The 12500-nt window shown below is 39.8% G+C and overlaps 2 protein-coding genes across 2 annotated transcripts; both read right to left on the reverse strand.

Annotated features, from left to right (window-relative positions):
- Window positions 1–2980: 2980 nt before the first annotated feature.
- LOC143020196 (uncharacterized) lies at window positions 2981–5462 on the reverse strand. The gene is made up of 2 exons (XM_076176362.1): window positions 5342–5462; window positions 2981–5058 (listed from the first exon to the last, which is right to left on the reverse strand). Exons 1-2 carry the CDS (start codon window positions 5460–5462, stop codon window positions 2981–2983), a joined length of 2199 nt encoding a protein of 732 aa, XP_076032477.1.
- Window positions 5463–11819: 6357 nt separating this feature from the next.
- Window positions 11820–12230, reverse strand: LOC143020197 (serine/threonine-protein kinase pim-1-like). The gene has a single exon (XM_076176363.1). The coding sequence runs from the start codon at window positions 12228–12230 to the stop codon at window positions 11820–11822; it is 411 nt and encodes a 136-aa protein (XP_076032478.1).
- Between the last annotated feature and the right edge of the window lie 270 nt (window positions 12231–12500).

Raw genomic sequence — 12500 nt, forward strand, 5'->3', positions numbered from 1 at the left:
TAAAAACTCTTCACAGCTCCGAGAACCTTTCCTCCTATCCCGTATATCCGCATAACCTCCCACAGTGCCTTTCTGTCTACCCTGTCGTAAGCCTTTTCCAGATCCATAAAGGCCCAGAAAACATCCTTCCCCTTTCCTATAGCTTTCTCACATATATGTCTTACCACAAAAATCTGATGTACACAACCTCTACCTGTCCTAAACCCACAATGTTCCTCACCAATTACTCCCTCTGTTCCTCTCCTAATCCTCTCAATCAAGATCCTCCCATAAGCCTTCCCAACTACACTTAACAAGCTAATACCTCTGAAACTACTACATTCACACTTGTCCCCCTTTCCCTTGTAAAGTGGAACTATACAGGCACTCCTCCAGTCCTCCGGCACTCTACCTTCTCTCCAACAAACATTAAATAACCTCATCAGCCAGTCCACCATCACTATACTTCCTTTTTTAAGACATTCTGCATGGCATTCATCCATACCAGGTACCTTACCTGCTTTCATCATCTTAACAACTGCCTTCACTTCATCTTTCCTTATTTCTCCTCCATTTTCCTCACTCATCACTCTCATTTTCTTAGCATTTCCCACTGCAGCTATCTTTCCCTCCCTATCCTCCTTCACATTAAGCAACTCCCTAAAATATTCTGCCCATCTTCCCCTTACTGCCTTCTCAATTATCATCTCTCCATCTGCACCTTTTACCTTTTCTTCTCTACTTGATTCGCCTCCTCTTCCTCTCTTAATTTCTTTCCAAAACATCTTTTTATTACTTTCAAAATTTTCTGTCATACTCCTACCCCATTTTACATCTGCTCTCCTCTTTGCCTCCTTTACCTTTTTCTTTACTTCTTTTCTTTTCCCTGTACGTCTCATATGACTCCCTCGTCCTATTTTGTAACCAATCTGTGAATGCTCGCTTCTTCTCTTCTACAACCTTCTTCATTTCCTCATCCCACCATTCACTACCCTTCCTTCTATTTCCTCCTGACCTTCTTGTTCCACACACCATCTTTGCACACTTTGTGACTCCCTCCTTGAACCATCTCCATTCCTCTTCCACACCTACCTCTTCTCTATCCTTCACACCCTCCCACTTTCCTTCAGCTTCCTCTTGTACTCCTTCTCCTTTTCCTCTTCGTTTAACGAGTTCACTCTAAGCACCTCCTATATATATATTATATATATATATATATATATATATATATATATTATATATATAATATATATAATATATATATATATATATATATATATATATATATATAACATATATATATTGTAGGGTATTGTCGGCAAATTATTGTCTTCTTATAATACGTAGGGAATAAATGGAGCTCCGAATGGACGCTGACTGCAGGTCATTCTAAAAAGAATGTTTTTATTGTCACAAATTCGTACAAAACTACAAAATATACATGTAAATGCCAATTAATAACAGAAAATACACAAGTATTAATCAATACGTAGAGTCGTAACTCTCATCATAAATTTGACATCAAGTACATAATCACAAAATTATACAAAGAAATGACATCACATCAACTCACCGACTTGTGCGTCTCCGATCCCTACGTCCATTGACTCGTTTGACATTACAGTGGTGAAGTGGAGGATTGCGACATTATACGTGACTTGTCCCTCCCTCTAACAGCGTATAACCCACACATTGGGCGACTCTGACTAATGCCAGTTAGAGAGAAGACGACCTTGACATGCTGGCCCCCACACACCATCTACCCACAACTTCTCCCACACTCGACCAAGTCGATGCCGGTGATGGGGGGAAATTGTACAACTGATCGTACCGTGACACTAATTGACGGACATACAATGCACAAATTATACCGTGACATTAACGGACGTACAATACAAATCATTTATTCCACTCCTGATTTTTATACAGTGAAAGCAGTAACACAAATTTACGTCTATGGACGTAACACTCCCCCACCTTGAATCTTACGATTAAAAAAAAAAAAAAAAAAAAAAAAAAAATCACATACATATATCTATGACAGAACATAAAACATTTACATAGAGCCTTCAAGGAATACAAGTTTTGTAATGGGTCGGTTGAGCTCACTGAATTGAGTTTTCAAACGGGCACTACGGACCAATCCGTCACTGCTCACCCGCACTTCCTGGACTCTCCCCAGCGGCCAAGAACCGCGGGGCGAGTTTTCATTCATTATAAGCACTAAATCCCCGACTGAAAGATTCGGGCTTTCAGAATTCCACTTCTGCCTTCTTTGCAATTCCACTAGGTATTCACTAACCTACCTTGTCCAAAATTGTTTGGCTAAATGTTGCACGTGACGCCAATGTTTGCGGTAAGGATCGGCATCGTGAAAGGCTCCCCAAGATAGTGGGAAGTTTCCTTGGAGGAGTAACAGATGATTGGGAGTCAGCGGACTCTCATCACTTGCATCATCACTGCATTTGGTAAGTGGCCGACTGTTGACTATACTTTCCTCTTCGCAAAAAAGGGTTTGCAAAACATCATCAATCATCCTGGGGCTTTTGATGACCAAAGCGAACAGTACCTTGCGTACAGACCTTATCATGCGTTCCCAAACGCCACCGTGATGTGACGCGGAAGGCGGGTTGAACGACCACTCCGTCACGTCGACGTGTTTCCCTTACGATCAACGATCGGTCCAGATCTCGTACACTGCGTGCTAATTCAGCCCTCGCTCCTACTAGGTTAGTACCATTGTCTGACCACACCTTACTGGGGTAACCTCGCCTCGCTGTGAAGCGTACGAAACCATTGATGAATGCGTCAGTTTGTAAGCTATCAAGCTTCTCAATGTGAATAGCTCTCGTAGTAAAACACGTGTAAAGACACCCGTAACGTTTCATTTCTGATCTCCCGACTTTAACATGGAAGGGTCCAAACAGGTCTACTCCTACGTACCTAAAGGCTGGCCCCCCGGGTTCACACCTCTCGGGAGGGAGGTCAGACATTCTCTGGTTCATCTCTGGTATAATCTCTTGCAAACTATACAATCCATTTTGACGCGTTTCACCAATTTTCTACCCCGTATGATCCAGAATTTCTTACGCACCCGACTGAGTGTCCATTCCACTCCTCCATGAGAGAAATTATGGCAATCACGTACAATTAATGTAGACAACCTGTGGTTATGAGGGAGGATCACAGGATTTATAGCTTGCCCATTCAATGCTGCATGCTTGAGTCTACCACCAACTACTAACAGACCATCTATAAGAATAGGAGACAGTTTATATATTGAACTGGACTTTAACACAGTTTTCCCTGCTTCAATGTTCTTGGTTTCATGAAAATAAGCACGCCCTTGAACATGTTTGACAATCAGATTTTCCGCGTGCTTTAGTTCATGGATCTCAAGTGGTGAATTTTGCGGAATCTTCTTAAGAAATTGTATTAGCCTTAACCACCAAGCAACGGCCTTCTTTAATCTGTAAAGGCTTGAATAGTGCTCAATCAGCGTATCGATCGGGTGTTGGGTGACACCCGACTGACACGTCTGTACGATACTCGTGGGATATACCTCACGCCTCACCTCCGGGTCTTCATCTTGAAGGTACCCTACGAGATCATCTTGTGCTGGCCATGCACACTTGTAATTCGACAAGAAGGGAGGACCATTAAACCAAGAGGCTGGCAAATTGTGTACAAAGCATCCCCGAGATAGTACATCTGTAGGATTCTCATCACCACTAACATGATGGCACTGATTAGCCTCTGAAACCTGTCTAATGAGTGTGACACGATTCGCCACAAAGGTCTTGAACCTTCTTGTCTCGTTCTGTATATATGCCAGAGCTATAGTACTGTCAGACCAGAAGTTAGATTTGAGCAAGGGGATATCCAACTCTCTTCTAACAACAACATCTAATTTGGCTGCTTGAACGGCAGCCGAAATTTCCAATCTTGGTATAGTAACTCCTTTGATGGGAGCTACTCTCGCTTTACTGGCTAGCAGAGCTACGTGTACTTTCCCATCTTGATCGATTGTCCTGATATAAGTGCAAGCAAAAATTGCAACCTCACTTGCATCACAAAAACGATGTAATTCTGAAGTACAACCATTCCAGTCTAAAGGCAAAACACATCTAGGGAAGCGAAGTCTCGAGATTTCATATAGTGAAGCTATCCATTTCAACCACTTCTGACACAAAGATATAGGAATATTTTCGTCCCAAGACATCTTAAGCCTAGTCACCTCCTGGAACAAAATCTTGGCTGGAACAATGATTAGCAAAACTGAACCTAAAGGATCGTAAGTCGAAGCAAGTTGACTCAACATAACTCGTCTAGTCACATTCTGTGTTTGAACACCCTTACTAACGAAAAAGTAACAGTCGTTCTCGACGTCCCATTTAATCCCAAGCACTTTGCTATGCACATTTGATGTCAATTCCTTTGCTTCCTTAGCCCTGTCTTGCTCATTGATGCTCTCTAGCAATTTGACGTCATTAATCATGAATTTGGTTAAGTTAAACCCTCCGTGTCTGAGGACACTTCTAGTATCTTCAATTACCTTATTTGTCTCTTCAGGTGACGCTACGGACTTCAACATATCGTCAACGTAAAATGACCGGAGTAGCGTGTCTTTTACTTCCTCACAAGGTTGCATGTCTTCTACAGCCTTCCGCAAGGCATAGGTGCTACTACTAGCGCACCATATTCCGCCAAAGGGATGCGAGGTCATTCTTAACTCTCTTATTTCATTGCTAACATACCATAGGAACCTTAAAGCGTCTCTATCGCTAATGGGAATTTTGACTTGGTGATACATAGCCTCAATGTCGGCCGTGATGGCGTAATGATATTGGCGAAACCTGAGTAACACGTGAATCAACTTATTATTCAGGTCTGGGCCCTGTAGGCACTGACTGTTCAGACTGACTCCGTTCTTTTGAGCAGCACAGTCGAATACGACTCTCACCTTACCTGGTTTGGTTTCGCTCGTAACGGCATGATGCGGTAGGTACCACACTTTACCGTCATCTCTCTTTAAGTCAACCTCGGGAACATACTCTGCATACCCCTTCTTTAGCAAATCTGAAATATTCTCAGAGTATACATTTCACCAACCCTATGTGCAAACTTCTTAATCGTCTCTCGGCGACGTCACGATTATTGGGCAAGTTTGGGTCGCCTCGCCAAGGTATTGGCAGTACATAATGCCCATCTTCGTATCGTGTTTCCTTATCCCAAAGGTTGATAACCTTCCGGTCGTTCTGAGATGGTGCCCTATCTTCACATTCATTTTCCATTATCCACAAGCGTTCAACATCTGCTTCGATCGAGCTTGCAAAGCACGAGCCGGCATTATATGACTTACCTGCACCAATTGGGCCATTTACAGACCACCCAAAGTAGGTCCGCGTAGCATAAGGTTGGTGCTTATTCCCGCCTGAACCCCCTCTAACCTCCAATGGTTTTAGGAGCCAAGCGTTGTCCATGCCTATCAAAATGTTACTTGACTAGTATTCAAAGGTATGCCCTTTAAGTAGGGGAATTTATCAATCTCAATTTTGACAGGTGGTTGCCTAACAAGCACTCTTGGGACGACCATGATTCAAGCAAATGATAATAAACAGACAAATAATAACAAGCAAATAAACAAATAATACCAAATAAATGGCAGGCATTAAAGCATCTTGCTCAGGTGTTTATTTAAACGAATCTTAAAGCTTCGAACTGAACTACATTGCTTAAAGTCTTGTTGACACGGGATTAGTTTAGTAGCCGCTAGTCCCAGCTGCAAGTTGACGTCCCCGTCAAGTAAGTGCTGTCACTAGGATACTTTGGAGGCAAGTTAACTAACTTTCCGTTTATACTTTGCAAGTAGAGGAGTAGTTTTCAAGTCGGTAGCCCTTGCGGCTACTAAACTAGCCCCGTCTCAACAAGGCTTAAGGGTTAACACCGTCTCAATGAGCCTTTAAACGACGGCGATCCTTTATGAACAAAGACGGTCGAGTTTTTGTATATTCAAGGCATCGCCAAAGGTTTTTATTCAGCTGAGGGAAACCCTCTGCCGCTTGAGGGACCGATGCCCTTTATTTCAAACTTTTTGGAAATCCCATTTTCTCACGATGTCTTGCTTTGGTTGGGCTGAACCAGACAGTTGTTAGTTTCCACAGAATTCTAAAAGACATGATGTGTTCTCCAGTTTTGAAGTTGGCACTTTTTATCTTTGGAAAGTTCTTGAATCTTGTCACATGTTGCCGCTTTCCCCTTTCTCTGCTTTTCTCATAACAGATTTAGACTTTTTCCCAATGACTTGGCACCGACTTAACTTATTCCTTAGGGATCTTCTTTTTCTTAACAACATCCTTTTTTTTCAGTGGCCGTTGTGGCACAAATCAATAAGTCCAAAGACTCTCAAGCCGTCGTCCTATTACTGTAGTGGGCGCATTATCATTTTTTATCGCCTCTTTCTTCTACGAGGCTTGTCATCCTCTTCAGAATGGTCTCTTTTCCTTCCTTTCTTCTTTATCGATAAAGAGGCGTTTTCTGGCCTCGTCGGGTGTTTTTTCCTCTTGGGATTTCTCCGGGCGACGTTGGCGGTTTCGAGCTCCAGTTCGGTAGTGAAATCTGTCTTTCCGTCCTTTTCGAAGGAGAGGCAAGATGATTCATCCTCCAACCACGGATGAGACAGTATTCCGTGGAGTGAGGGGCGGCCCCAAGGGTCCTTTACGAAGCATCGCATTATTAGGTCACGGCAGAGGTTCGGAACGTTCTTCGGGAATGACGGACTGGCCCTACATATGGAGGCGTCTGTGTAGAAAGGATCACGGCGGCACACCATGTAGTAAAGAAGAGTGCCCAGGCTCCAGACTGTTGCGGGCATGTGCAGGAACTTGCCGCCTTTGATGTATTCTGGGGGCCGGTAAATTCGAGTTCCGCCTGTATGCGTTCCTTTGTAACTCGTAATGTGCTCCCCGCAACCAAAGTCGATTACTTTGATATCAAGCTGGCCTGAACTCTTGTCCCTGAAGAGCAGTATATTTTCTGGCTTGATATCTTTGTGGGAAACCCGGCTTCAAAACATCCTTTTATCGTTGTGACAATCTTCTTGAAGAGTCTTTGGACCTCTGCATTCGATAGGTCGTTGTCGTTTTCTATATAATCGTACAACGACATGGCCGACGGAATGAGTTCCATTACCATATAAAAAGTGTCATTGGTGGTAAAATAATCATACAGCTTGATGACGCCAGGTACCTTCTGCACCTTCTATAGAAGCGCAGCCTCCTTCGGGATTTTCTTCTCGTTGCGACGTCTGCAAGACCTTATCGGAGCCAAGGCCACTTTCTTCAGGGCAACCTCCTGGCCATCGATGATCCGCTTGGCTCGGTAGACCTAGCCGAAGCCTCCTTCGCCCAATAGTTCCTGCACTTCGAACTCGTTCAGCTTCGTCATCCTTCCCCAAGAGAGTCTTTGCTTTTGAATGTCCCAATTCCTTGTCATGAATGAAAGTGACATCACACATTAGAGTAAACAACTGTACTGACTGTAGTTCATATTGCACATACGAATACACACCTTAATATAAGCTTGTATCTACATGTAAAAACTTATGTTCTCTTAAACAAAACCTAATTATGCAGATGCAAAGAGAGAGATAGAGAGAGAGAGAGAGAGTCATCATTTGTTGCTTATGATTCGAGTCTTTAACACGGAAATAATGAGTTCAGAGAGAGATCACGGCGAAGTCAGCTCCAGGTTCATAGTGCTCGGATATGTCTTCGCTGTATCTTCTTCTTCTTCTTCTTGTACAAGATAAACATATCCCTGTTCCTGATATCAGTGGACAAGCAACAGGAGACAGAGAAACCTTTGGTGTAGCGCCTTCCATGATGGTGCCACTCCTAAAGTCTCATGCTTAATATGACGGGAGTCTTTTCAAGCCCCCGCTCAAAGCCCTTTCAATAAGCACCCATATATTAAGATAAATATATATGAATAGATGAACAGATGAATAAATAGACAAACAAATAAATAAACGACTTCTCTGAATGATGGAAACATATATCGAATACCTATCCGTGATAACCGGATTCTTTTTCATTTTGCTCCTTCCAAGACAATTTATTCATTTAAGAGAAAACACCTTACTTCACAAAGGGCTGACACTTTGACTGCCGGAAGGTTTCCTCGTCTGAATACGCTTGCCTAACAGGGGCAAAAAAAAAAAAAAAAAAATATATATATATATATATATATATATATATATATATGAATATATATATATATACATAATAATAATTATATATATATACATATATATGTATATATATATACATATATATGTATATATATACATATATATATATGTACATATATGTAAATATATGTATACATATATATGTATATATATATATATATATATATATATATATATATATATATATATATATATATTTGCAGAAACCAATTGGAAAATAAAATAAATGAATACCGAACGTTTTCGTCTATTCAAGACATCATCTGTGTACGACAACGTACCCTGATGATGTCTTGAATGGACGAAAACGTTTGGTATTCATTTCTTTTATTTTCCAAGTGGTTTCTGCAAGTAATGTTGTCACGTGTCCTTAGTGATTTGTTTTATATATATATATATATATATATATATATATATATATATATATATATATATATATATATATATATATATATATATGCAACAGTAATCACAAAAAAACACGTGAATAAAGATTTTTGCTTTTAACCACGAGGAAATTAAAGATCGGAATACTGAACGTTTTCGTCTATTAAGACATTTTCAAAGTAAATAGTGTCACATTAAAGTATAACTTAAATACAATAGTATAGAAAACAGGAGAGGTCACTCAACGTAAATACGTAAGGATTATCTTACAAAGAAACAAAAATATAAGTAAAAACAATAAATAAAATGGGTGAAAAATTTGAAACAGGTGATAAAATGTCACTCAACATAAATACAAAAGGAAGACAATTGACAAGGTGATAAAAGGACATTCAACATAAATACATAAGAAATATCCTACAAAGAAACAAAATATAAATGATAATAACAAGAAATAAGAATGGTGACAATTGACACATGTGATTCAACATAAATACATAAGGATTGTCTTATAAAGAAACAAAAATAGAAATAATAATAATAAATATATACATATACATACATACATATATATGTGCACGCATGCACACGCATACATATATATAATAGAAAATAATAGTAACAAGAATAAATAAATAAAAATGGGTGACAGTTGACACAGGTGAAAAAAGGTCACACAAGATGGCTAAGGCGGAGCTTTGGGAAATTGTCCTACAATTTGGTTAATAACAAAATTATCTAGTTTAAAAAGACCAGTGCTTAAATTGAGATTTTAATTAAAAGTTTTTTTAATGAGACACGATTCAATTATATTCCTTATCAAATAAGAATTACTTGAAACAATTTCTTGGGAATTGTCCCAATCAATACAGTGATTGTAGTCTCTAATGTGAGCAAAAATCCCACTTGAAGATTGGCCAGTACGGACACTATACTTATGCTGGTTCAATCTAAGTTTTAATTCCTTGCCAGTTTGACCAATATAACAAGAATTGCAATTCTTGCAAGGGATAGAGTAGACACAACCCGCCGAAGGCTTTTTTATTTATATTTTTGTTTCTTTGTAAGATAATCCTTACGTATTTACGTTGAGTGTCCTCTCCTGTTTTCTATACCATTGTATTTAAGTTATACTTTGTTGTGACACTATGTACTTTAAAAATGTCTTAATAGACGAAAACGTTCAGTATTCCGATCTTTAATTTCCTCGTGGTTACAAGCAAAAAAAATATATATATATATATTATACATATGTATATGTATATATACTTATATATATATACATATATATCTATCTATATATATATATATATATATATATATATACACACTTCATGGGCACAGGTTCTTACGTAAACAATTTTGATTGAAGTCAACTACGCTAATAGCTTTGGCTATTTTGATATTAGATTAATGACTTTTTTAAATATCGTTTGAATGTTGATAAACATTTTGTCCTAGGTAATTCCTTTTCAAGTTTATTCCATGTGTTAAGACCTATAATAGATAAGTATTGGCCTTTTTTGGTTGTTCTGTATTGAGTTTTAAAGAAGTCATTTGTATGCCTAGTCGCATAGCTTGTTTCGTAAGTTGAGTAAAATTTCAATATGTTCTGATTCATTTGTTTATTGTAGATATGGTGCATAACAATGGCGGTTTTGTACTTTATTAAGTCCATGAATTTCAGTAGATTTAGTTTTTTGAATAAATTATTTGTATGTTCTAAGTAACCTACATTACAGATTATACACAGTGCCTTTTTTTTTTGTTAGGTAATTATGCGTTTAAGATTAGTTTGATAAGTATTACCCCAAATTTCTGAATAGTAGTTTAGGTATGGTGGTAGTAGTAGACTACAGTAAATGGTACGTAGGGTATTTTCATTGAGGATATTTCTCATTTTATGCATTATTCCTAAAGTTTTGGACATCTTATTTATCACGTGATTTATATGATGTTTCCAATTAAGTTGATCGTCCAAATACACGCCTAGGAATTTACTGACGGACGCTTTTTCAATCTTTTCGTTGTTTATTTTGATCGGCTTAGTGCTTTCATCATTTTTGGATAGTTTATTAAGGATAGTTTATTGGCTGAAAACCAGTTAGATAGCTGACATAATCCTTCATTAATTGTCTTGATCAGTTTGTCGGAATTTATATCAGAGCATAGAATGGTGGTATCGTCGGCGAACAGTATAAATTTCATAAGGATACTAAACTAGCCCCATCTCAACAAGGCTTAAGGATTAACACCATCGCAATGAGCCTTTGAACGACGGCCATCCTTTATGAGCAAAGGTGGTCGGGTTTTTGTATATTGAAAGCATCGCCAAAGGTTTTTATTCAGCTGAGGGACACCCTCTGCCGCTTGAGGGAGCAATGCCCTTTATTTCAAACTTTTTGGAAATCCCATTTTCTCACGATGTCTTGCTTTGATTCGGCTGAACCAGACAGTTATCAGTTTCCACAGAATCCTAAAGGGCATGATGTCTCCAGTTCTGAACTTTGCACTTTTTATCTTTGGAAAGTTCTTGAATCTTGTCACATATTGCAGCTTTCCACTCATAACAGATTTAGACTTTTTTTCCAATTACTTGGCACCGACTTAACCTCTTCCTTAGGGATCTTCTTTTTCTTAACAACATCCTTTTTTTTTCAGTGGCCGTTGTGGCACAAATCAATAAGTCCAAAGACTCTCAAGCCGTGGTCCCATTACTGTAGTGGGCGCATTATCATTTTTATCGCCTCTTTCTCCCACGAAGCGTGTCATCCTCTTCAGTATGGTCTCTTTTCCTTCCTTTCTTCTTTGTCGTTAAAGAGACGTTTTGTGGCTTCGTCGGGCGTTTTTTCCTTTTAGGATTTCTCCGGGCGACGTTAGCGGTTTCGAGCTCCACTTCGGTAGTGAAATCCGTCTTTCCGTCCTTTTCGAAGGAGAGGCAAGATGATTCATTCTCCAACCACGGATGGGACAGTATTCCGTCGAGTGATGGGCGGCCCCAAGGGTCTTTTGCGAAGCATCGCATTATTAGGTCCCGGCAAAGGTTCGGAACGTTCTTCGGGAATGACGGACTGGCCCTACATATGGAGGCGTCTGTGTAGAAAGGATCACGGCGGCACACCATGTAGTAAAGAAGAGTGCCCAGGCTCCAGACTGTTGCGGGCATGTGCAGGAACTCGCCGCCTTTGATGTATTCTGGAGGCTAGTAAATTCGAGTTCCGCCTGTGTCCGTTCCTTTGTAACTCGTAATGCGCTCTCCGCAACCAAAGTCGATTACTTTGATATCAAGCTGGCCTGAACTCTTGTCCCTGAAGAGCAGTATATTTTCGGGCTTGATATCTTTATGGGAGACCGCGGCTTCAAAACATCCTTTTATAGTTGTAACAATCTTTTTGAACAGTCTTCGGACTTGCACATTCGATAGGTCGTTGTCGTTTTCTATATAATCGTACAACGACATGGCCGACGGAATAAGTTCCATTACCATATAGAAATTATCATCGGCGATAAAATAATCATACAGCTTGATGACGCCGGGCACCTTCTGCACCTTCTTCAAAAGCGCAGCTTCCTTCGGGATTTTCTTCCCGTTGCGACGTCTATATGATTTCATCCGCGCCAAGGGCACTTTCTTCAGTGCGACCTCCTAGCCATCGATGATCCGCTTGGCTCGGTAGACAGATCCGATGCCTCCTTTGCCCAATAGCTCCTGCACTTCGAATTCCTTCAACTTCGTCATCCTTCCCCAAGAGAGTCTTTGCTTTTGAATGTCCCAATTCCTTGTCATGAATGAAAGTGACATCACACATTAAAGTAAACACCTATACTGACTGCAGTTCACATTGTGCATACGAATACACACCTTAATATAAGCTTGTATCTA

This window comes from Oratosquilla oratoria, chromosome 39 (assembly GCF_046742065.1).
Source record: "Oratosquilla oratoria isolate Oo_2021 chromosome 39, ASM4674206v1, whole genome shotgun sequence".
In the NCBI taxonomy this organism is placed as follows: domain Eukaryota; kingdom Metazoa; phylum Arthropoda; class Malacostraca; order Stomatopoda; family Squillidae; genus Oratosquilla; species Oratosquilla oratoria.

Bases quoted from the DNA above. Each gene is read 5' to 3' on its own strand.
- LOC143020196 (XM_076176362.1), bottom strand. From the start codon at position 5,462: ATGGACAACGCTTGGCTCCTAAAACCATTGGAGGTTAGAGGGGGTTCA. The intron at 5,059-5,341 runs GTAAGTCATATA...AGAATATTTCAG, and splicing joins AAATGGCCCAATTGGTGCAG to ATTTGCTAAAGAAGGGGTAT.
- LOC143020197 (XM_076176363.1), bottom strand. From the start codon at position 12,230: ATGAAATCATATAGACGTCGCAACGGGAAGAAAATCCCGAAGGAAGCT.